The 26,789-nt window shown below is 35.8% G+C and overlaps 1 protein-coding gene and 1 long non-coding RNA gene across 3 annotated transcripts in view; one reads left to right on the top strand and one right to left on the bottom strand.

The window, feature by feature from the left end:
• Positions 1-26,789, bottom strand: part of VTA1 (vesicle trafficking 1) — a 67,403-nt gene that overhangs the window by 13,100 nt on the left and 27,514 nt on the right. For both annotated transcript variants that reach the window (XM_029944440.1, XM_029944441.1), the window contains one exon: positions 9,467-9,575. In XM_029944440.1, the coding sequence (XP_029800300.1) occupies positions 9,467-9,575 (109 nt within the window). The remainder of the gene's footprint in view (positions 1-9,466; positions 9,576-26,789) is intronic.
• Positions 18,654-20,862, top strand: LOC115296037. Its single transcript, XR_003910697.1, has 2 exons — positions 18,654-18,820; positions 20,687-20,862. It is a non-coding gene; the product is annotated as an uncharacterized LOC115296037 (long non-coding RNA).

Here is a 26,789-nt window from a genome sequence, read left to right as displayed (position 1 = left end):
TGAGCTATTAGTTTAGAGTCCTCTACGGATTCTCTCTTTCCCTCTTTCTCTGTCCCTCCCCTCTCGCTTGCTCGCTCTTTCTCTGTCTCAAAATTAAAAGAAAAAAATTAAAAATGAATAAACAAAACCCTATATTCTTTAAGACTCACATATATTTGTACTAAATGAAAATAGATATACAATGTAAATACTAAGCAGATAAAAGCTGAAGTGGATAAATTCTAATAATAGACAAAATAGAATTCATTTCAAAGAATATTAGCAGAGCTACAAGGAGATGTTTCATAATGATAAAAAGGTCAAGTCGTCAAAAAAAATTTAAACAATTATAAAGGTGTATGTGTTTAATAAAAATGAAACAAAAGCTGATATAACTAGTAAAATACCCACAGTTGAAATTTTAATAGGCTCCTATGACTCACATTCACGGGCTACCACAACAAACAAACGCAGAATATATTTTTTTCAAATACAAGTAGCATAGTCACCAAGACAGATCATATTCTGGACCATGAAATAAGTCTTAATAAACTCTGATATACTGAAATCTTGCAATGTTCCCCGACCAAAAGAGAATTGATTTGGAAATCAATAAGAAAAGCCCCAAATATTTTTAAATTAAACAATGTATTCCTAAATGATCTATCTCTCAACGAAGAAGTCACAAAGGAAATAAATTATTTTGAATTAAATGGTATCAAAATATGTGAGATGCCATTAAATCAGTCCCCAGAGGGAAGGAAACTGATGCTTTAAATGCTTATTTTAATAAGAAGAAAGGCTTCAAATAAAAAGTCTACATTTTCTCTAAAAAATCTACAAAATAAAAACTATAAGAAAATTAAACCTCAAGTACAAAGAAGGAAAAAAATAATAGAAGAGCAAACATAAAATAAAGATATTAAGACAAGAAAAAAACTAAAAAATAACCAGATTAGAAAAAGAAGAAACGGATATTACAAATATTAGTAACTAAAGAGGCACTATCAATACATATTCTTCAGATTTAAAAGGATAATGAGGACAGAAAGGAAATATAAAGCCAATGAATTACACATCCTAAAGGAAATGTCATTATCCTTTCAATGTCTGTATGACTATTGTTAATGAAACACAGACACAAATTACCAAAACTCACCTAAGAAGAAAGAAATGATCTGAATAGCTGTATATCCATTGAAGAAATTGAACTCATAGCAAAAAACATTCTCTAAAGAAAATGCCTAGCCTAGATAAAGTGGCAAATTCTAGCAAACATTTAAGTAAGAGATAATACCAATCTTAGGCAAACACATTCAGGAAACAGGAATAGGAATCACTGTCAACTTATTTTATGAGGCTAGAATAACTCCGATAGCAAAACCTCATAAACTTGAACACATGTACAAAGATTCTTAGTGTGAGGACCAAACCCAGCCATATATTATAAGGATACTACATATCACGACCAAATGGAGTTTACCAAGGAGTGCAGAATTGATTTATTGTTTGAAAAATCAATGTCACACAAATTGACAGAGTAAAGAAAGAAAAACCATATGATAATTTCAACAAATGCTTAAAAAGCATTTGGTAAAGTTTAACCTCCATTTCAGACAAAACTTATCAGTTCCCAGAGTGAGACAGGGTGGGGTGGGATGCGGGGAATTCCTTAGATAAGAAAGGGCCATAAACAAAACAAAACAAAACCACGCACAGAAATATCATTGCTGGTGCAACAAACAAGAAAAAGAAAGAAAAACCATAAAGATTGGAAAGAAAGAAGCAAAACTGTCTCTCCCTACAGATAACATGATTACCTACACAGAAACTCCTACAAAGCAAACCACCGAACTAACAGGTAAATTTAGCAAGGTGGCCTGATACAACATCATTAGACAAAAATTAATTGTATTTCATATTAGAACAAGAGAATGAAAAAACAAATTTCTTGGAAATTAGTAGGTACAAAAATATACTCTGAAAAAATACAAAATACTGCTATAGAAGTTAATGCAGGCTTAATAAATGGAAAGATGTACCATATTCATGTAATTAAAGACTCAGCTTTGTTAAGGTATCAATTCTCTCTAAATTGATCTATAAATTCAATGTAATATCAATCCTAATTCCAGCAGTCTTTTTTTTTTAATAGAAACTGAAAAAAACCTACTTTAAAATTTATGTGGAACTCAAATGCCACAGAACAGCTAAGAGCATTTTGATAAGAGAAGAGTTGGAGGATTTATGCCATCTGACCTCAAGATTTACTATAAAAAGTCAGAAGGCAGTGTGCTATTAGCATAAACAAAAAAATATACATATCAATGTAATTAAACAGAATCTAGAAATAGAATCACACATATTTAACTAAATTTCTGACAATCTATAACAAGTGGTGATGAAATAACAGGATACCCTCACGGGGGAAAAAAATCCTGAATGCCTACCTCACACCACACGCACAAAAAAATTTAAGGTCTCTCACAAGCCTAAAAGTAAAAGCTCAAACGACACATCTTCAAGACTAAATATACATAAAATAATTTTTGAGGAAGAAATAAAGTCTTCGCAGGACACAAGAAACAGCCATAAATTTTTTAAAATGATAAATTATACTTCATCAGGATGAAAGTTTCTTGGTAATTAAAAGACAGTTAAAAGAACAAGGTAAGCAACAGACTGGGAGTAAATACTGTAAAACGTATGCGACAAAGGACTTCTGTTCATAATTTATTAAAAAATCAATAATAAAATGACAATCCATTAAAAACAGGCAAGTATACTAATGTTCATGCATCATTCCCAACCACCAAAATGTGGAAACAAGCACAATGTACACCAATAGATGAATAAATACAACGTGTACATGCACACAAAGGAGTATTATTCAGCCTTTGGAGTGAAATTCCAAAACATTCTATAACATGGATGAACCTTGAATACATTACAGTAAACTAAATAAGCCCGTCACAAAAGGACAGATACTTTATGATTCCACAAGTATGAGGTACCTAGAGTAGTCAAATTCCCAGAGACAGACGACAGAATGGTGGTGACCTGGGGATGGGGACCCCCAGGGGAAAGGGGACTTACAGTTTAATGGGTACAGAGTTTCAATTTAAAAAGATGAAAGATGTTTTGGAGATACATGGTAATGATAAACTGAAGAATATGAATATATTTAGTGCCACTGAACCACACAATTAAATAAGTAAAATGGTAAATTTTTTGTAGATTTTGCCACAACAAAAAAGAAAGGGCAAAAGATTCAAGGACACTTTACCAATAAAGATATAGGAAAAGCTAATAAACACATTTAACAGAGTTCAATATCATTTAGTCATTGGGAAAATGCAGATTAAATCACAATGAAGAACCACTATACAATGGCCAAACTTAAAAATACTAATAATACCAAGTGTTAGTTAGCAATGACATAGAACAACAGAAACTCTAATACATGGCTGATGAAAGTATAAGTACAATGACTTCAGAAAATGGTTTGGGAATTCCTTAAAAGTTAAACATATATAACCTAGCAATTCTGTTCTCACTACTGACCTAGAGCAATGGGATACATGCCATGTGTTCAGGCACAGTGTGAAGTATGTCAAAAACCACATGTATTTAAATGTCAAGAAGCTTAATTCTTCATAACCTCAAACCAGAAACAGATATAATATTCGTTAGCAGATGAACGGATAAATTATTGGTATCCACAAAATGAAGTACTACTCAGTCATAAAAAAGAATGGATTACTCATACACAAGACAGAGATGAACCTTACAGATGTGATGCTGAGAGAAAGAAGCTGGGTGCAAAGGAAAAGTGTAGGACTCCATTTACACAATGGTCTAAGTCAGGTAAAACCAAATTTTGATTACACAAACTAAATCAGTTGCTTCTCAAGGCAGGAATGGACTGGGAAAGAGTAAGAGGTAATTTTAAAGGGGTAACAGAAATGTTATTTAGGGGGATGTGTGTCAAAAGTCACCGAGTCACTGAATTACCCTAAGTAAACAGGTAAACTTTAATTTGTATCTTTGCTTTTTTTTTTTACAGTGCTACAAATTGCCAATTCTGACTCTATCATTTGTTTTCCAGACATGAATAAAGGAATGACTAAATTGAAGCTAATGAAAACTAGGATACTTAGTGTTGAGGAATGAAAATAATATTGTGTGTGTCCCACTTGCTCTGTGTTTGGAGAAGGCCTAGAAGCAATGATATGCCAGCAGCAATGCAAACACCTAGTGCCCACATGCCCAGGTGCCAGGGTCTTGACTTCTAAATATCATCCTCTAGTGAAAAGGACCAAGAGCTCTTTAAAGAAAAGGCTGATTCTAGTGTTGGGTCAAAAAAAAGAACTAGATGCACTCGGCGCACTCTGACGTGTCAGAAAGCAAGGAAGTGCAAATCACCAAGAATGACAGAAACACAGAAAGGACACAGGAGCCAGATTGAAAAACTCCCACTGTATGAATCTGGGACAATTCTGACCATCATAAAAAGGAATGATAGTAATAGATTATAATCACAGACTATAAATTCATGAGCCCATACTGACATAAATAATTAAATGAGTAAATGCACAGATGGAGACCAGAACACTCCTAAAGTATAATGCCAACTTGGTGTTAGAAAATCATCAGTAGATGCTAAAGACGGTGGGGTAATGTTTCATTAAAAATAGGGTATTTACATAGTCTCAAAGTATCTCCCGCAAACAACTTACTAATAACAAAGAGAAAATTATTTTAAAGAGTAATAGCCCAGAAGATACCACATTATCTGAGTGATCAATTAATGTCACCATTATTTCACTTCCAATGTGAGGTAAAGAACACAATCTCATTCTAGGGTACTTCTGCTAAAAATGCATAACAGTAATCTAATTATGAGGCAACATTAGACAAACCCAACCCGAGGGACAGTCTGTAACTAACTAGCCTGTGCTCTTCAAAAACGTCAGGCTAAAAAAACACCTAGAAAGGCTGAAGAACCACTCTAGGTTAAAGGAACTAAGGAGACATGAAAACTAGATGTGACTGGTTGATCCTGCACTGGACCTTGGATGAAAGACAAAAAGCCACAAAGGAGATTACTGAATCAACTGATCAAATTTAATATTTGGAATATTTAGAAGTAAAAGAATGTATCTCCAATTTATTTTCAAATTCTTCAAAAAATGTATATTTGTAAAATCATATCCCTTTGTAGAGCCATAAGCCATTTATGAGAAGAAACTAGCTTATTTTATCTCTCTCATACTCTTCAACTACAGGTCTTAACAGCAAATATTTATCAAGGCTAAAAAAGGCTGAGGTTAACTGTACCTTAAGAGTTTGCTAAAAGAGAGAAAGTTTAAATCACTAGAAATATGAAATATGTAATTATGTTCTTTAGCTTTTATTGCTGGAGTATAGGTTAATAATAACCAATTAGCAGTAATACCATTTTGCAGATACCGAATTCAAATGGACAGGAGAACGAACCTAGAGTTTGAATCTTAACAGAATTCTCTTCAGTTGAACCTTTTCCTAGAATACTCTTTTTGTACTAATCATGTGACTTCTTTATGGGCTTAATTCCATACAGTACTATTTTTGGGAGTAAGTATATTTCTCTTTTTTCTTAATCTAAATGAACTAAGGTGTGCTGTCTATTTTTTAAATGTTTTTACTAGAAATTAAATTCTAGAGAATTAGACATTTATTAAATATAATACTTTTTACGCCAGGAGATAATTTGAGAACACAAGAGGATATAATGTTATATTGAGAAAAGAAAAATCAGTTTTAAGGAAGACTTTTCTCTTCCACATTCAGATTTAAAGATATCATCTCTGGCAGAGCCATAAACCACTTCTGACAGATATTGTTAAGAGTTTATGACAGTAAAACTGATTATGCCACCAGGCTGCATTTTAAGTTATTTTGAAAAAGCGTACAGTGAAAAAATTCTTTATATTTTAAAGGATTTACTACTAGCATTCTGTAACTCCCAATTTTCTACTATCTAGAAGCTCCATAAAAACTGAATAAAAATAATGAATAGAAATTACAAGCTCCACTTAAGCCAACTTTCGGAAAACAAAACAAAAATTATATACATCTAATCTATTAAGTTAGTATTACAGAACCTAAAACAACCATTTCTGAACAAAAGTGATCATGATCACAATCAGAATGTAATACTTTCAAGGGCAAAAGTAAAACTGTTAATATTAGCAAAGTCACTGATAACTGGAAGGATGTCTAAAAAATATTTATTAGGCATTTTGATGTACCTAATATGACACATCTGAAATACTACTGAAAAGTAAAATACGTTTAAAACAAAAACGGTATTTTCATGGTATATTTAAGAATACATGTAGACCATATACAAGAAGTATCTCTCAAAACAAAAGTTTGAAGGTAATGAGAAATATAACATGATTAAACTTACTACAAATAATGTTTAAAAGGCACCTTAGACATAATCAGATAATAGAGGTGGTTCAGCCTCAGTTTCCAATTTAATGTAATTACTAAATGTGAAGAAAGGTTACATCTCTGGCCTTAGTTCTTAAGCTATCCATCCTCCCTGGGTGATGCAACCTTTTACTTTCGCTTCATCTCTTGCTTTCAGGCTGACAACTCCAAAGTTCTACTTTTAGCCCAGAACTTTCTCCTGCCATCTTTGGAAGATCTAATTGCCAGCTGGGACTTCTCCAAGTAGTACTCACATGAGCGTCTCAGTGTCTTATAATTTTCTCCACTAAACCTGCTCATGTTGTATTTCTTTGAAAGGCTGGAAACTTAGGGATCATCTTCAATTTCTTCCGTCACTGAAGTATTCCATATTCTATTGATCACACTTCCTTCTGTTTATCTCCATGGCCAATATCTCAACCAGGCTTTTGTTATTTATAATTTAGGTCACTAACAGCCAGTGGATTCATCTCACAATATGCAGAATTATCTTTCTCCAATTCATTCCCCAAAATGCTCCTCCCCCAAACAGTATTTATAGTCCAACTAGTTCTCAATCTGCCTCCCTGTTGCTTTTGGAAGATGCTTTTTTCATCCTTCCTTTTTGTTTACCTGACTTAATTCAACTTATGCTTTGAGACTCAATAAGCACAACTACTTACTATCAGATATTATGACTGCTTATTAAACCTACTGCTCCCCATGAGGACATAAGCTCTTGTAAGTAAAGGACCATGTCTCTTATTAATCCCTGTTACCCAGCTAATGCTGACCAAGCGACATTTAAAAATGAATGAAAAAAATTACATTTAAAAAATCCAAGCACCAAGGTATGTCCTGGGAAGTGAGAGTTCATTCCAAATTTAGGGCTCTACATCATGTCTAAAGCACAGAAGTGTTCCTCATAATGTTGGTGCTATGCTCTCTAGAGAATGTTAAATTAACAATTATGTTGACCGGCTTGACTTAGAAATTTTCTTGTAACACTGAATGGGGAAGACCAGTATATATTAAGTCTTGGTATCTAATGTCGAACTGGTTGAAGGATAAAATGCATCTGCTTAAATGTAGAACAAGAGTATAGACTTCAGAATTATAGATTTGGGTTCAAATAATGAGTTTCATTAACTAGTTATTAGAGCTTGAACAGAGATGTGCAGCTACCTTCAGAAGCTATGAGAATTAATTACACATGTAAAATATTTAGCACAGTGCCTAATACCTAACAAGTGCCCCATAAGTTATAAATATTCACAAAAATTATGATACTTTATTAAATGCTACATATTTTATACAGACTTTACATACATAAACAAAATAGCTCTGCAGAAATTCAATGGAGAAAATATCACAGACAGGATTCAGATAAGTAAAGAAAGATGAGCATTTGAGGAGGGAGAAATAGGAAAGTAGGTTGATGCCACACTGTGCTAACTCTTGCTTTGTAGCCTGAAGATCTTGGATATTTCCTCACGGACTCTTGTTAACACTGTACTGACATAAAACATTCGGACTACAGTCGATATTAAAGGAGGAAAGGAAGAATGTAAAAAACACAGGACTCTGAGTACACAGGCTAGGACTTAAGTTCTAGTTCTCTGTGAGGTTCTATGTCCTTAGGCCCAAACCCTTCAACTTCCTCCTTTGTAAAATAGTAATAACAATTCCTGAGGGATTGCTGAGGGTTTCAGATCTGTAAAAATAATCTGTAAGCTTTCAGGCACTACATGAATGCAAGGTACTTATTATGTAAAATAACTGCAAGACTTCTGTGTGAAAAAGACTGTTTAAAACATTAGATAAGGGCATAGCAGGAAGACTGCCTCAGGAAGCAGCAGGAAGAGTGCAGCAGGAAGTTAACCTGAAATGATGCATGAAAGCTTGCGTCCCCTCATAGGGGACGAGTGACAAAATCATTCACACAGAGGATCATATACAAAACTGCAGTATACCTTTTTCACCAAGTGGTGTTGTAACATTCTAAGCAGTCCTCTGAATAATAAATAGAACCCAAAGCGTTTCTTGTCTCCCCCACCGAGCCCCGTTGGTCTTCTAAAGGTAGGTTTACTGAAGTATAAATTTATATATGCTAGAATTCTTACTTTTGGGGGAAACTGTTTGGACAAACATATAATGTGCAACCACCTCCTCTTGCCATCCCCAAATCTTTCCCATGTTCCTTTGTAGTAAATCCACTCCCTCACCCCAGGTCCTCCCTTACCTGATTTCTGTCCCTGAGGCACTGCCTTCTCTCAGATGTTACATAAATACAATCATACGGTATTTAGCCTTTTGTGTTTGGCTGCTTTCACTTAGCATACGGCTTTTGAAATCAATTGTTATGGGCTCTGCTTCAGATCTTCTGTCTTCCTCTCTCTGCCCCTCCCCTATTCTCTCTCAAAAATAAAAAAAACCTTAAAAAAAGGAAGAGGATATATATTTCTACATACTTGTAAATTCATAAAAAAATCATCTAGAAAGGTAAACAGAAAACTAAAAATAATACTTATTTGGGGTTTGGTAGAATCTGGGCAAATGAGAGATGTGGTGGAAATAAGAAATTCACTTCATATATTTTATATCCTCATACATTTTGAACCATGTGAATTTACTATCTTTCCCTCTGCAAAAACAAAATCAAAAACAAAAACAAAAAACAACAGCAACAACAACAAAAACCCTACCTCCTATAGATATATAAAAAAAAATAAGTGCCTTTGTGGCTTGGAAATATTTTATAAATTATAAACGGATTACCTGTTCTATGTTGGAATGAAATCTGATTATAGGTAGGAGAGGGGGGCCATTTTGCTGACGCAGACATTAGAGCAGTTTGGCCTTAATCTCTCACTTTCCCTAAATTTATGATTTCACATTAATTTTCACAGATTTTAGACCTGATGGAACAAACCAAAGTGTATAGTTTCTTCCAAAAACTCTTGAGGAATAATATTCTGAACAATTATGATTCTACTAAGTCATTTTACTTAGATAAATAAATACATACCATTATCTTCTTCAATTCCAACAGGCCCTGCTTGAGGGGTCTCTCCATTCTTTAAACAGTTATGAATATATGTTGCCTTCCACCTTGCATACTTTCTGTGTTTCACATTCTAGAAGGAAAATTTTTATATCAATATTAGATTGCAGTGAAGAAGTCCAATGAAAATATATATTTGTGATAACCTATATGGTATTTCTGAAATAAAATCCATTTTTGCATGTTGTGTCTCTGAAAGAATATGGCAAAGTATCCCCGTCTTCCGCACTGGATTCTACTAACTGTCTAGCACTCAACAGACCATAAAAAGCTATCTTCCTCAAAACACATGCCTAGTCACCTTTTATGATTTTGTATTTTAGAAAAGATGTGAAATGAAAATGTGGGAGTGTCCTTCCAGCAAAACGTGTTAACTCTAATGGACAGGGGAGAACTAGGCAAAATGAAATTCTCCAAAATTAAATGTATAAGATAGTACCAACAGATTCAACTGTTCCCACCAAAGAAGAAAAAATTAGGCTGTAAAAATCTACAAAACACATTTACGAAAACAAAAGGAAAACTAAGATGATGCAGTTGTTAAAAGAAACAAACAGACACTAGGCAGACAGCCAGGGAAATCTGACCTTTTAGCCCTTTGACCAGCTCCGAATCTGCTACCTGAATTTCAGAAAGGGACACCTCATGAGGTTGTTACAAGAACTGAAAACGTCAATAAAGAATGTGCTAGTTGCCTCTTCTTTCCTGCCTTAAAATTCATGCTTACACACTATGAAATTAAGACAAAAATCTGTAAGTGTAAAATCTTTTAGAATTTTGGATGGGTTAGTCATTTTTACTTTATATTCCAACTGACCTTTATGATACTCATGGGCTGGAACTCGTTAGAAACGCAGAATCTATAAGCACCTCCCAGACCTACTGAATTAGAATCTGCACTATATACAGGTGACCTGTATGCACATCAGAGTCTGAGAGAACACACAGTTTCAAAATGCTGGAAACAACTGTAATTTGCCTTTTGCAAAGATCTACTAAGTCACCAATAAGTACAAATACAGCACACAGCACAGATACTTATTTTATGATCTAGATACTATTACAGATAAGTATATACATACGTGAAAAACGTAACCCTCAGAGTACTGAATTTGTATCATACTTATATTCTACTAAAAAGCCTTTTGTACACTGTTTTCCAGTTTCTTCCAGGTACGATTATAATTTATTCTGCTTCACAAAGAAGCTTTTCAAAAGAAGCATCCACATTTAAAGTTGTCACTTCTTCACAATTACTCTAGAGAGAAAGAAGTTTCTCTTTATTTCTTTTCTGTGTGGTTCTCAATTTCATCACAAAAAGGTCAGAGAATGTGAATATGCCATGACTTTTAATGGCAATGAGCTGGCATGTTCCAGCCTCCACCTCACTTATGTCATTAGTTCACTTAAGGAATGCTCTCAGTCAGTGTCACCAACGGCATTCTCCACACGGGCACATCCAACAGACACTTTTAAGCATCATCTTATCAAATCTCTCAGCAGCAGATGAAACCATTCTAAACTTTGTGAAACATTTTCTATTCCTGGTTTTTCTGACACACTGTTCTCCTGCTTTCCCTCTCATCTTGGGCTACTTACTAATCCTCTACTCTCACCTCCAAATAAACTTACACACCATGTCCTGGCAGATATTGTAAGCGGGTGAGCTCAGTTAATGTGGATTCATATAGAATTTTAAATATTAATATGTTCCCATATAATTAAATACTAGGAAAGCCACTAACTAAGGTAGTTACTTCAAATTTCCAGTGATTTCTTCCTATTTGGGAGATAACCTCAGATAACCTCAACATTTTTTAGGCTCCATAAATAATTCCTATTAGTTAAGACCTTCAGACAGGCAATGTGGGAGATAAACAAGTCAATAGGTTATTTCTGCTTTTAGAGAGCTGATCATCTTGCTATGGATACAGAACTAAAAATACAGTAGAATATGACTACAAAAATACAGTAGGTGGAAAACATTAAACTTGCTGCTTTAATAAATCCATAATAATGGACAACTGATAAAGTAAGCGGTACTTTGGCTTGACCTCGCAGGATGGGTATGATGTTAAAGACGGAAAGTAGTAGGAAGATTATCCTGGGGAGAAGTAAAAGAATGAGCAAAGTTAGAAAAACAGAAATAAATGAAGTGTTTAGAGAATGAAGGTTAAGAAGTAAATTTGCCATGGATGGAAGATCTGTATTAGGGACTAGATGGATAAGTAAGATAAACCCAAGATAAGAGTAAAGTCATGGACTAACATCTTTACAGTACTTTACAGGCTGTAAATCACTTACACATTTTTCTCTTACTTGGTCCTCACAATAACCTTGAAATTTAGACAGGTCACATGTTACTCCAAGGCTCTGAGACATTAAGACTAGATCAATGTAAATACTTTAACCTGGCAGTCAAGGCCTTCCACATTGTGGATACTGCTTCAGGCTACTTCGTACTATTTCCCCCAGGGTCTGTCACACCTACAGTCTTTTCTCACACTAGTTTCCCATTCTAACATGGTTTCTCTTCTGACAAAAGTCCCCTTAGGCTCAGTTCAAATGCTTACTCCCTTATCTACCTCCCTGACTACCAGCAAGTGGACAGATAATTTATCATTTATTCAAGTCAAGCACTATGCTAAGTGCTGGGGAAGAACAGGTCTGAACTTTGGAATCCAAAATGAAAGCTGGGCAATAATTTCCATTACTAAATGTGGCACCTGTACTACTTGAAGCCTGTAATACTTTCTTCACCTTCCTCTCTTAGGATTCTGGAATCCTGTTATTATAAATGTGAGGAAATGGCAACACAAAAGTCAATGACTTACCCAGGTCGCACTATTTTGCAGTGAAGCCAACCACTCATTTCAGGGCTGCCCTAATAAGCTACAATTAACACACTGCAATTTGCAACTTAGATGGGAATTATATGAAATACGGGAAAACTGGCTTTAAAAAGTCAGCTATTTACTGCATATTAATATGGCTTATACTTTGGTATATATAAAGAGGACCCCTTTGAGAGAAAATGAATAAAGTGCTTAAGAAAGTTTGATTTGCCTTCTTTAGCTTTAAAACTAGGACAGCCTTTTCTTGGCCTGAAATAATTTAATGCTAAAGACTGAGTTGGGTTAAGTTGTATTAACTTCAGGAGGGTCCTTCATTCCTAGTATCATAGCACAAAGAGTGTAAACATGCTTATACCACACTGGGTTCTTTCCTTAGGATGTGAAGTTTAAAAATGTTAAACTAACCTAAAATGGCTTCATTTTAGTAAATACATTTAAAAAAAATTCTCCAGAGCAGATAAATCCATACAACCTTTTGTTTTTTTAATTCTGCACTGTTTCAAGACACCCCTGCAAACTGGAACTTGTAACATGTAATACTTCACAGAAAATTTTGACAGTTGTTAACTCAAAACGAATTTGCTTTTTAATTTTATTTTCTTTAAAATAAGGAATGCTAGATATAAAACAATTTTTAAGAGGAAATTTTCAAGATGCCAATATTTTTGAGATCTTTTAACTCCTTTTGGCTAATTAGACATCCTTTCTGGGAAACAGGAATTACAAAAAGAACTTTTACTTTTGTCCTTGGCCTTTCGGTTCCTGTTTTGTTACAGGATTGATGAGAATCACTGACAACTGCAAGTCTGGGACCCTAGAGTCAGCAGTGGTAAGGAGACGTTTCATTTAATTTTTAAATTGTTTGTACTTGGTACATTGAAGAAGGATTAACAAACACCAAGCACAAGCTACAGAAGGGTTCTCAAACCTGGTGCACGTAAGAATCCCATGAAGATATAATAATAATAACAAAAATTCTTAGACTGAACTGTGGAAAATCTGATGAAAAACATTCTCTGTGAGCATACCAAAAAGTCACTTTGAAAAAGAATGCTCCAATTCTTCCTCTTGGATTCTGATCTTGAACAGACCCAGTCAAGTTCTTGCTTTTGTCTAGGTTACAGATTACTTCTCTCTTGCAAAATCCAAAGTTTAGAGGTCATTTTACTCGACTCTATCAGAGTGAAAAGTTGAGCACTTCCTCCCCTTCCTTGCAACCTCCTTTCACTTGGTTTCCTGGTTATCAAGGTCATCTGGTTTTCTTTGCCTGGCAGGGTGCCCCTGGACTTCTCATCTTCTCTTCCTACACTTTACCTGAAGGATCTCATCCACTCTAATGGTTTTAAGTATCGCCTTATGCGGTCAACTCCCAAATTTTTATCTTCTGCTCAGTTCTCTCTTGTGAACTTCTACACTTAAATTCACCTCAACATTTCACTTGTATGGCTGATAGTTGAAAACATTCAAAGTTCAACACCAACTTCTGATCTTTTCCTACTAAATCTGTCCCTCCATGTTTACTGTAAATGGCAGCTCCATTCCTGCAGTTGTTCAAGCCCAAACCACTGAGGCACTTTGGGTCCTCTATTTCTCTTACAATCTACCAATGAGCCTGTAGCTCTCCATTCAAAATAGATCCAGAGTCCAGCCACTTCTCAGAGTCTACTACTGCAAATCTGGTCTGAGCCAGTATTACTTCTCACTTTGATTATTTAACAATAAACTAATGGGTCTCCTTACTTCTCCCCTTGACCGTTAGAGTAAAAGAAATACTTCAAAAGTAGCATTTAAATCCTATCAATTCTCAGTGAACTCCTCTTCCCTCCCCCTCACCTCCTAATCTCTCCCACTCCAGATGCAGCCAGTCTTCACTGCTACACCCTGAATTTGAACAGACCCCCTTTACTAATACAAAAGGTTTGCACTTTCTCTTGCCTCTTCCTGAACATCTCTGTATTTCATTCCCTTTATCTTCTTTAAGGCATTGCTAAATGTTGCTAAACGTGAGGCCGTCCCCAATCACCTTAATATAACAGACCTTCCTATCCCTACCTTGAGTTTCGCCATGGCACTTGTCATCTGACATACTATATATTTTATTTATTGTTTCATTGTCTGTCTCCATCAGAGAAATGTGATTCCCAGGAGGACAGGGATTTTATTCACTGCTGCATTACTTGTGTCTAGAACCATGTTTGATACATAGTAGAGCTTAATAAATATTTGATGAATGAAAGGATAGTAGATTCTGAACTACATGTTTTTTAAAATCAAACACCCCAAATGATTCTGAAGGTGGTTGCCTTGGAACTATACTACAAAAAACACTAAATTGGAATAAAACATTTTTCACTAATGAATAAGTGTGAATATTACACTTGAGTATGCAGTTTGAGTTGGGCTTGCAAAGAAGGGTCAGTGGTTAGGGTAGAGGGTGTCTGTGAAACTCCCAGAATTGTATGCAAAAATGTGATGTACAAATGCATGGGAGAGAATCCATAGCCTTCATAACATTTCAAAGCAGTTAATGATACAAAAGAGAGGAATAATCTCTAACTTAGTAGCAATACCACAGACAGTACATTTATACTCAGTCTCTCAATTCTCCCAAATATAGTATAGAAACAAGGTCTCTATTAAATTTCCTGGAACACTGGAAAGAATACAATGAAAAATGCTTGAAAAATATACATTCAACAAATTTATTACCACAATGACTCAAATACTGAAGTATCACAAATTACATGTACACAAATTACATGTATTACTAATGGAGATTTATTCAAGAATTTTTATACTTTTATATTTTTCAAAGTAACTAGAATTTTATAAAACTGTACCCAAAAAATCATACCTATAATAAACATTTAAATTTACACATACTTACATAAATAAACACATAAAACTATAATACACATATACTTAAATTTAACTACTCTAGTTTTATAATATTTAAAATGTACACTCAAATTAGCCAAAACATTTTTAAAGAACATATGATTATTAACAGTTTAATACTTAATCCACTGGCATAAGGACGAACCAAAAATATCTTTATATATATATGTATATATATGTGTATATATATATAGAGAGAGACATACGTAGTTTTGTGAAATAATTTTTTATACAATTTCATGAAGCTTAGAAAAAATTTTATAAGATACTCTTCATACACTTCTCATTTAGATTCCCCAACTGTTTAAATTTAATCAATCCATTAATATATACATATTAATGCATATGTTAATATGCAAATTGCTTATCTGTATAAAGGCATTTTTTTCTGTACCATTTAGGAGTAGGTCAGAAGTCACCATGACCCTGACCCTTCCGTTGTGCATTTTCTAAGATCAAGGACAATCCATACACAATGGTTACAAAAATCAGGACAATTAACACTTATATTCTCTGATCCACAGGCCCAACAAATTCTGTCAATTTTATCAGTAATGCCCCGGGTAATTAGTCTTCTTCTGGGTGTATATAATTTAAGAAGTTTGCATTATTTAGTTGTCATGTTCTTTTTAGTCTTTAATTTGGAACAGCCAGCCTTTGTTAGTGTTTGCTTCTCAACCTTGACATTAAAAAAAAAATACCAGCCTAAGTTGTAAAACATCTATTTATTAGGATTTGTCTGATATCTCCTCATGATTAGGTTCAGGTTATACATTTTTAGCAGGATTAGCAATGAAGTGATGTCTTCTCACTTCATCTTATTAGAAGGCATATGATGTTGGTTGGTCCCAATACTGGCTGTGTTAGGTTTGATGACTTGGTTAAAGTGATATCAGACAGGTTTCTCTATTGAGACTATTTTCCTTTTTAAAATTAATATGCAATTTGAGGGGAGACATTTAGAAACTAATAGAAATACCTCACTCTTCATCAACCTCCCACCCATGGTTTTTAAATCCCATTATTTCTACCTTCATCATTATTTCTATATTAGAATTCTACTGTCAAGGGCCTTCTTTGTTTTTTCAATCCATCATTCATTGATTGATTCATTCATGTATTTCATTGTATGTTTCAGTACAGACCCACCAATTCTTATTTTATTCATTGAGTTATCATTAATATCATTCTCATTTTGATTCTCAAACTGTCCCTGACATGACAGTGGAAACCCCTTCCAACTGATTTCTGGATCCTTTTGACATGTCCGCAAGATCATGCATCATCATCATCAGACATTTTACTTTCTAGCCCAAGATGAAGGGCTAGCTTTATTTAGTGTCTTCCTGACCAGTCCTAGATCAGCCTTTCTGTAAGAGTCCTGGTTCCTTTTACAGATGAACAGTATTTAGAACCCCAAATCAGACAATGGGGTACTCTCATTGCTATTGGTCCGCCACTGGTTCTAGGTCTCGTCAGTACAGAGATATAAGAAATATATTTTATGTGGACGCATACACACATCTATGTATATATGCCGTATGTATATACACAAATATATATATTGGACATACATTTATAATATATATACTACCTATATTGCTACCCAATTACTATACTATATGTATCTATTTTGCTCTATTTACTTAATATATTTAAAAAGCACATATAATATGGACATTTCCGACTCTAACCCAACTTCATAATACAATCTAGTCTTCTCACACCCTACTGTAACTTCTTTCCCCAGAAGTGAGAAAACTGGCTCTCTCAGTCTATTTCTACTCGTTTGCTCAATCCTAGGATTACAGAGTAAGCAAGTTTAGAATTGCCAACCCGATACCGTTAAGAGAAACCAAACTTACAGACCACAGTTAACTATTTAATTTTCTGCAGTAATAGTGATATACCATGAGATGCATAAATCTTGTATATAATGAGTTTTGACAAATAGATATACCTATATAAAACATACTCCTATCAAAATAGAACACTTCTAGTCCCCAGAAGTTTCCTATATGTCTTTTTCCAGATCAATTTGCGCTTGCCACACACATAGACACAAATCCAACTTTTTCACTAGAATAAAGTTGTATATTGTACTACTTTATACGAAAGGAATCACAGTTTGTGTTCTTTGGAGTCTTCTTTCATTCAGCATACTCTCTCTTTAAGGGTCGTTCCTGCTGCAGGGTCTATCAGTAGTGCCTGTTTACATCTCAGTTACAGCACAATTCATTTATCAGTTCAGAGGTTGGTAGACACCGGGGATGTTTCCAGCTTTGGGCTATTATGAATAAAGTTCCTATGAGGTCTCTAGAACAAGTCTTTTTCTGGACATAAGTTTTCATTTCTCTTGGATAAATACCAAGGAGGAATTGCTGGGCAAAAGGGTAGGTGTATATTTAACTTCATAAAAATCTGCCAAATCTTTTCCCAAAGTGGTTATAACATTTATCATTTTCACCAAGCAATGTATGAAAGCTCCTATTTTTCTACATTCTAACCAATATTTGGCCAGTCTTTATTAATTTTACTATTCTTAAACTACTCATCCTAATGATGACTAATGATATTACTATCTGAAACTGATTATGAATTTTTCTGTATTTTTATTTCTGTCAATTTTTGTTTCACATAGCTTAAAACTTATTATGTGCATATCCATAATACCTTGTTGATGAACTGAACCTTTATTGTTATAAAACGTCCCATTTTCCTCTACTAACACATTTTAAAGTTTATTTTGTCTAATATTAATATTTCACTTGGAATTTCATTTATTTAGTATTTGCATTCAATATTTTTTCTGTCCTTTCACTTTCAAAATAAGTTTCTGTACTTAAAAGTAGCTCTTGTAAACAGTGTAAAATTATAGCTTGCTTTTTTTAATACAGTCTGACAATCTCTTTTAGAGTGTTAATCTATTTACATTTACAGTATGTATTGATATAGCTGTATTTAGGCCTAAAATTTGCTAAATTGTTTTGTGTTAGTAAATTGTTTTTTATTTTCCTCTCTTCCCTTTATCTGCCTTCTTCTGGGTTTACCAAACATACATAGTTGTAGTAATTTTAGTTAAACAGGTATGTATCTTTTAAAAAAATGAAGGGAAAGAGAAAGTATATAGCTTTTTAGATATATTTACTTATATATACTATGTCTAGTGTACTTCATTCCGTCCTGTAAATTCAAGTTTCTATCTGGTATCATTTTCCTTGAGCCTAAAAACTTTCCTTTCTGCTGTTCTTTAGTTCTTCAAAGCAGATCTGCTAGCACTGAGTTAATTTGTCTGAAAATGTCCTTTATTACCTTCATTTTTTGAAGGATAGCTTTGATCTATACAGAATTCTAAATTGACGGGTTTTTTTTCCTTCCTTTTTTCTTTCAGTACTTTAAATATGCCAATTTCATTGGTTTTTGCCACTACTTTTTTAAAAAGGAGAAGTCAACTATCCTTCAAAGCACTCTTACCTTGTGTATAACATACTGTTTCCCAAGACCGCTCTCTCAAGATTTTCTCTTCCATCACTGGACGTCACTGGTTTGACTAGAATGTTCTCAGGTATGGTTTTCTTTGCATGTATTTTACTTAGGGTTCACTGACCTTATTGAAGTCATTTTAGAAAATCTATGGTCATTTATTTCTTTAAATATTTTTCCTTCTACATTTTCTTTCTACTCCCCTTCTTGGGACTCCAACTGCACATGATGGATCTCCACACATACTCGTAATGCTACATAATGCCTATTTATTTCTGAATAAATTCTTCCTAAGTAAATACATAAGGTAGAGTGATTTAGGATAGTTTCCATTAAATTTTTCATGTATTTGCTGATGCAGTTTCTAAATATAGTACAGTACAACATTATCCATCTAGGAGTGAAAGCAAAAACTAATTTTTTTAAGCATTTACTGTATGCTAGGTACTTGCTATCGGCTTTACACAGTTTTTCACCTGAAGTCTACAAAAACTTGAAGAATAGCTATTACAATTTTCTTTGCCTTACAGACATAGGAACAGGCTTATGTAAGTAAATAATTTAACTTAATTTGATAAGTAACACCGCGAAGTGGCATATGGGATTTTGAAGCCAATGATGGTAGCATTCTTAGTCACATTATACTAACACTGCATGCAAACACACTCCATTCATTCACAATTAATTGAATATTAGATGCACGACACTTCTTGGCAATTACTACACAGAAACAAACAGAAAATACGTGGAATTCCTGGTCTCGTAAGAGAGATATTACCCTCATATTTTTGTTTGTTATCATAATTGCTGAGACCTTCAATGTAGATACAGTAGAAGTATAAAAACCTAAGGTATGGTGTAGGTACTGAACACAGGCTTCTGTAATTAGATAAATTTCTCCTGGTCTACCATGGTTTTCTAGGTTAGCAATAAGATGCTGCTTAATTCAGAACCTTCCAGTACAAATGGATACTTTAGACAGATTACCTCCTTCCTGGCCTGCTATTCATATATATAACTCCATACATAATGTTGCAAAACTCTGTTTTCTGAGCAGGGAGAGTCAGATTGCAATATAAACAGGACTCCCTGGGGACTGGCAGAGTGGGCTCTAGATCGGTGCCACTCAAAAGACACCCAGTACTGGTGTGCCAACTGTTTACCAGTTTGTGACAAGACAGCACAGAAACTGAGTATTTACGAAACTTGTAACACATTAGGCTTGTACTTTATGTCTTCTAAAATTTTTTTTGGTTTTCAATTTTATTTGACAGAGAGCTTGTGAGTGGGGGAGGGGGCAAAGGGAGAGAGAAAGAGAGTCTCAAGCAGGAACCACGCTCTGCTCAGTGTGGAGCCCAACATGGGGCTCAAGCCTGGGATCATGACCTGAGCCAAAATCAACAGCCGAGGCTCAACTGACTGACCCATCCAGGCGCCCCTTAAACGTCTTTTTAAAGTTTCGCTTATCTAGTAATTCCATTATTATTTGTATTTTACCAAACCATCAGTCTGCAATGGAATGGAAAGAACCAAGTAAGAGAAAAGCTAGATGTTCATCAGTTAAGAGTTTGAGAATATAGTCTGTTCTGGGCCCCAGCACCTGCAGCCAAAGTACTTGTATTACTCTGACTCTTGGTGTTCTCACTGTAATTCAGAGTTGTAAAAGGTGAAATAAGGTTAATCTAAATTGCGTAAGCACAGTGCTGGGCAAGTGGCAGGAGTAGAATCTCTTCCCTGTACTTTATCATCCCTATACCATACAGCCTTATAATATACAGCCTCAGAATTAGTTCTTTTGCTTCTCTTTTCAAGTTAGAACACAAGCTCTGTGAGGGCAAGAAAACATACCATTTTCATTTGATTCCCCCCCAAATTAGCAGAAACTCCATAGATAAGAATAGTATTATTCCCGTCTACCTACAACTTTTATTTTCTTCCTAAACTGCAGTATTAAACCTGAACCAAAGACTAGGAAGGAAAAAAGAGCAAATGATGTCTACTCCTCAACACTGCAAGAAGTGAAACAAATCTAAAATATGATTGAAATCTATCAATAATACTGACCATGAAGAGACTGTACAAGATGTCATAGAAGGAAAATAAAGTATTTATGTTTTGAACATCCCTTGCTGCAAAATACAAAATTAAAATTTTTAATATATACTCTGGTGCTAAATAAAACTAGGACACTGATTTCCATGTAGCTACAGAAATGCTAGAAGTTTACATAATAAAAAATGTAAATACTAAGATGGAATTATAGAAGGAACAGTTAAAAGAGATATAGGTAAAATTAAAGCAGAGATAGTAAAGAAACAGAATAGTGGAAGGTAAAATATTAAAGAAACAGTTGAAGACTAAAGAAAATATTTTACTTTTGTGCAACTATGATCTGAATTTAAAAGGAAAAATATCAGGAACTAGACTAAGAAACATGCTGTAATGAGATCCATTACATTTTAGAAGAGTTAGGAAGGAAGTTCTGTGTAAACAAGTCTGAAACTCATCTCCACCTATTGATAGAAAAATGAAAAGCTGAACTACACCAACATCTGAAATACCAACTCATCAGCCACTGTTTTTTACTCTAAGATTTTCCTCAAGGTGAAAATTTACATTTAATGCCAAAGAAGATGTAAGAAGAGAATGAGAGAAAGTCGCCCCTGCAAGGACTTGCAGTATAATTTTTTCCAAAATGTAATCTATAAAACTTCAGGCAATACATTATACTGTAACATTCATGCAGTTAAGACTAAAGGGGAAGTCTTGAGAGAATGGGGAAACTCATACGAGGGCAAGAGAAATGTAGCGAAGACTCCGAGTAAGGCTCAGCCGGCAGGCAAACCGTTACACGGTTACCTCTGACAAACCTCAAACAGGACTGGTAGGAAGCTCAGTCCCACGAGTAGGAGCGTGCACTTCCAATGCCAGGAAGTGAACAGTCCCTGTTAGGTCCTTCAATAAAACAGTAACAGAGGAGAATATGTTGTAGGGAAAGAGAGCTCCGAACAGGAAAACACATTAATCAGGTACATTGCAGTAATGTAGCTTATGAACCAGTGGCCTTGGGGGAAAAAAAAAAAAAAAGACTGGAATGTCAAATAAAAAGAATTTGATTAGAAGATGCAAAATCTTCACACACAAATGTCATACACAAGGCCCACTCTCTGTGTTATAACGCTCAGGTAATGCTTGCTTTCCTCTCCCTTCCTCCTACTAGAAATTTCTACCTTGTGATATTTTCAGTGGGTCTACTTCCCACTTAAATTTATATAGCTACGGAAGTTAGTTTTTCACCCCTCCTTTTGCAGCTTCTAACCTAAAGCTATTTTTGCTTTGCTTCTCTCCTTTTTTTTTATCTGCGTTTTCATCTTTGTTTGTTGTTCCCCCTTTCCCATCACCTCTCCCATATTGGCACATAAACTCATAGACTGGTGGAGCTGGCTTCCCACTTTACGGAAGAAAACCCAAGTCCAAAGAGGTAAAATGACTTCTTGGTTTGGAGTTGAGTGTGGCCTGCCTCTGACAACCACTCTCTCTTTTCTTTTAAAATAAATTCTCAGGGCTGACGGAAAAAAAAAAAAAGCAACATACTAAGAACTTTAAACCACCATTCCCGGGGCGCCTGGGTGGCTCAGTTGGTTAAGCGTCTGACTTCGGCTCAGATCATGATCTCACGGTTTGTGGGTTCAAGCCCTGCGTCAGGCTTTGTGCTGACAGCTAGCTCAGAGCCTGGAGCTTGTCTTTGGATTCTGTGTCTCTCTCTCTCTCTGACCCTCCCCTGCTCCCACTGTCTGTCTGTCTGTCTGTCTCTCTCTCTCTCAAATAAAACATTAAAAAAGAAAAAAAAAAGACGCCGTTCCCTTGTCTGTAAAGATAAAACTAAAAGATAATTTAAAAATACACAAATAAAAATTGAGACAATTACAATGCCTTTCTCCTCCCCACTGTGTTGTTATAGATTTTAGCATTTCTTAAAACAGCATTCTTTGAGAAGCAAGGAAAACAAGGATTTTTGAGGAAAGTTTCAGTTTTGTTAAAAAGCTCTGGCATATTAGGTAGTTAAATGCAGCACTGCCCTCACCTTTACACATGAACAAATAAGTTACAGAATCCTGAACTATACCTACAGGAATATTATATAAAAAAAAGTCTGCCTACCTGATATCCTTAAACATATTCTTTTCCCTGTTTCCTGTCTGTGTCTCTGCTAGTGTTTTCCAAGTGGAAGAAACTACAGTGGAAGTGGAAAGGAGGGAATGAGTTAAAACTGCTAAATGCTTTGAGTAGCCAGTTTATTCTCACAGTTGTTAAAACAGTTCATCTTTTTTTTTAAATTTTTCAAATGTTTTATTACGTTTTTGAGAGGGAGAGACAGAGCACAGGCAGGAGAGGGGCAGAGAGAGAGAGGAAGACACAGAATCCGAAGCAAGCTTCAGGCTCTGAGCTGTCAGCACAGGGCCTGATGCAAGGCTCGAACTCACAGACCATGAGATCATTACATGAGCCAAAATCAGGATGCTTAAGTGACTGAGCCACCCAGACGCCCATAAAACAGCTGATCTTCTTAACAGTTATTTTGAAATAAGAAATGTTATCATTATATATCATGATATATAATGATGAAGATGCCATTACCAGACATGGAAAATGATGAAACAAAAATCCAACATTTAAGAGTAAAAGAAAAGAGAATTCACAAGTACACTGATAAAGTGGTTGGCCTAGGCATTATGTTAATGGCAGACGGAAAGTCTCACCCTGATTTTACTCTCCTTGTTGGCTTTCTGTACTTAGTCAACCTTAGTTCATTGTCAAAATCAGTTCACAAGTCATATAACAATAAGATCAGTGGATGATAACAAAATGTCAGCACTGTGTGTCATACAATTTATAGATTTTTATATGCAACTTTCAATGGATGTACAAACTCTGCATGTTATAACATGTTGAGTCACTGAAAAGCCTGTACATATAATTTCACATTAATTGTGTGTACACACATTTCCTAATTTAAATGTGCACAACTGGGGCACCTGGGTGGCTCAGTCAGTTAAGCGTCCAACTTGACTTTGGCTCAGGTCATTATCTCATAGTATGTGGGTTCAAGCCCCACATCGGGCTTTGCACTGATAGCATGGAGCCTGTTTGGGATTCTATCTCTCTCTCTGCCCCTCCCTCACTGGCACTTTCTCTCTCTCTCTCTAAATAAACAAACTTAAAAAAAATAAGATTGATTTTAATCAACCAATCAAAATGTATGATTTACATGGTGAAGGCCCAAAGAATAAAACAGTCCAATTAAATAACTAACAACACTTCATTTCAGGCTGGCCTTAGAATGCCAAATGCTTTTCTTTGTACCATCTCAGACCCCTCCAGCTACCTGGATCCTTTAGCCACCAACACAGATGCTATTTCAGTCTAGTACCAGTGCAAGGCAGAAGAACTTAAGTAGTAGGTTGGGTCGTGAGACAAGAAAAGAGTGTCAATATTTTGGGAAAATCTCTCTTTACTCTGTTGCTACATGTATTCTTCAGTATCTTCAGTCCCTAAACAATCTCCCCTAATTCCTTTTGAAGCCCTCCCATTTGCCCTATTCAGAGTCCCTGCCCTAGTTGCTATATTCAGATAACTATGGAAGCTGTTCTTTGTTAAGGATACCTAAATGTACACCTAGATTTTCCTTCTGAAAGGCATATGAACCTCAGGCTAATTATATGTGCAAGTATTCATGTATCTTCTAAGTTAAAAAAAGAAAACAAAAACAAACCTACACTACTCACTTAAGACTTCAGGATATTTTGTTATTTTTTCCTATATTATTACTTTATCTACTATCAAGGATCCTCATTGTTGGCATTTAAAAGGTCAAAGGGCTGTGTTCTCGCTTCTGAAACAGGTGAACAAAAGCAGCTTCCCTAAGTAAGTGCAAGAGGGAGAGGCAAGGCCCTCTTGGAAGTATTGGGCAAATCTGATCTGTTTCTCTACTTTATCATGATCTTCTCCTCTCATATCTTGAGTTTCTTCACTTCTCTATTTGCGCCTTCCTCTTCCACTTTTCAATATAAGTGTTTACTAAGATGTTTACTTGACCATCCACTCTTCTAAACTATCCTCTCCCCTGTTTGTCTAATATAACTTGAACTGTCACCTCTATTTTGCAGATTTCTTATCTTTATTCCCTTTTTTAAAATAGTCTGTCAAATTGGTTTACATACAACACCCAGTGCTCTTCCCCACAAGTGCCCTCCTCCACCACCACCACCTCTTTTCCCCCTTCCGCTCCCCCTTCAACCCTCAGTTCATTTTCAGCATTCAATAGTCTCTCAAGTTTTGCGTCCATCTTTCTCCCCAACTCTCTTTCACTCTTCCCCTCCTCGTCCTCCATTAGGTTTCTCCTGTTCTCCTGTTAGACCTATGAGTGCAAACATATGGTTTCTGTCCTTCTCTGCCTGGCTTACTTCACTCAGCATGACACCCTCGAGGTCCATCCACTTTGCTACAAATGGCCAGATTTCATTCTTTCTCTTGCCATGTAGTACTCCATTGTATATATACCACATCTTCTTGATCCACTCATCAGGTGATAGACATTTAGGTTCTTTCCATGTTTTGGCTATTGTTGACAGTGCCGCTATGAACATTGGGGTATATGTGCCCCTATGCATCAGCACGTCTGTATCCTTTGGGTAAATCCCTAGCAGGGCTATTGCTGGGTCATAGGGGAGTTATGATAGTTTTTTGAGGAACCGCCACACTGTTTTCCAGAGCAGCTGTACCAGTTTACATTCCCACCAACAGTGTTGGAGGGTGACCGTCTCTCCATACCCTCGCCAGCATTATTCCCTTTTTTTTAAACGTTTTATTTTTTTGAGAGACAGAGCATGAGCAGGGGAGGGGCAGAGAGAGAGAGACAGGGAGACACAGAATCTGAAGCAGGGTCTAGGCTCTGAGGTGTCAGCACAAAGCTCCATGAGGGGCTCAAACCCACAAACTGCAAGATCATGACCTGAGCTGAAGCTGCACACTCAACCAACTGGGCCACGCAGGCGCCCCCTCTTCTCTTTATTTCTAAGAGTCTTGTGCTGATTTATTTTGGGATGCCATACCTGCACCTCAAATTTTATAATCTGTCCAAACATATCATTTTCCTTCAAATAAAAAACCCACCTTGTACAAAGTTCCACAATAAGTTCTTTCTTCAAATGACTGGCAGCTCTTCCTCACCCTAGTCCACTCTACAGATTCCTAGCACACAAAACACACCTGAGTATAGTTCCTTATTCAGAAAACCCACTAACTGAAGATTCCAGGCCTTCTATCATCCTTCTGATCTGTCTTATGACTTACTTGCTTAGTCTGAAGTCTCATTATTCTCCTTCACCCACCTGGTACTCTCCAAAACCATACTGAACTATGTAAAGCTTTAAACATGACTATTCTACCATCATGTTTAAATCACTTTTTTATCCTCAAGTATCTAGTATGGTGCTGCCCACCAGAAAAACAGAAAGAGCGCCAGATCCGCAATAACAGAGGACAGGAAAGGGAGCTAAACCCGTGGATCTATCGGGCCTTCGGAATACAGAAAAGGGATACCCACTGAGAAGCATTTTAGGTTTCCCACTCCAGGTCTGTTTTGTTTGTCTCAAGGACACTCAAAAACACTGACTTACAACGGGCACTGCCTCATACCCTAGACATTGAATTGGAAATATCTGGGGGTGGTTTCTGGTTATCTGAATGACCGGGAAATGCTGTGTGGGCAAGGCCAGGGATGCCTGATGTTTTGAAATAAAAGAGACAGTACAGTTCCACAGAGTAAAACGCTGTTCTTCGTGGGGCGTCTGGGGGGCTCAGTCGGTTAAGTGTCCGACTTCGGCTCACGTCATGATCTCGTAGTTCGTGGGTTCGAGCTGGGCACCATGCTCTGTGCTGACAGCTCAGAGCCTGGAGCCTGCTTTGGATTCTGTGTCTCCCTTTCTCTCTGACCTTCCCCAGCTTGCACTCTCTTTCTCAGGAATAAACATTAAAGACAAAAACAAAAA

This window comes from Suricata suricatta, chromosome 7 (assembly GCF_006229205.1).
Source record: "Suricata suricatta isolate VVHF042 chromosome 7, meerkat_22Aug2017_6uvM2_HiC, whole genome shotgun sequence".
Taxonomy (NCBI): Eukaryota; Metazoa; Chordata; class Mammalia; order Carnivora; family Herpestidae; genus Suricata; species Suricata suricatta.
This window is presented reverse-complemented; position numbering and strand designations above follow the sequence as displayed.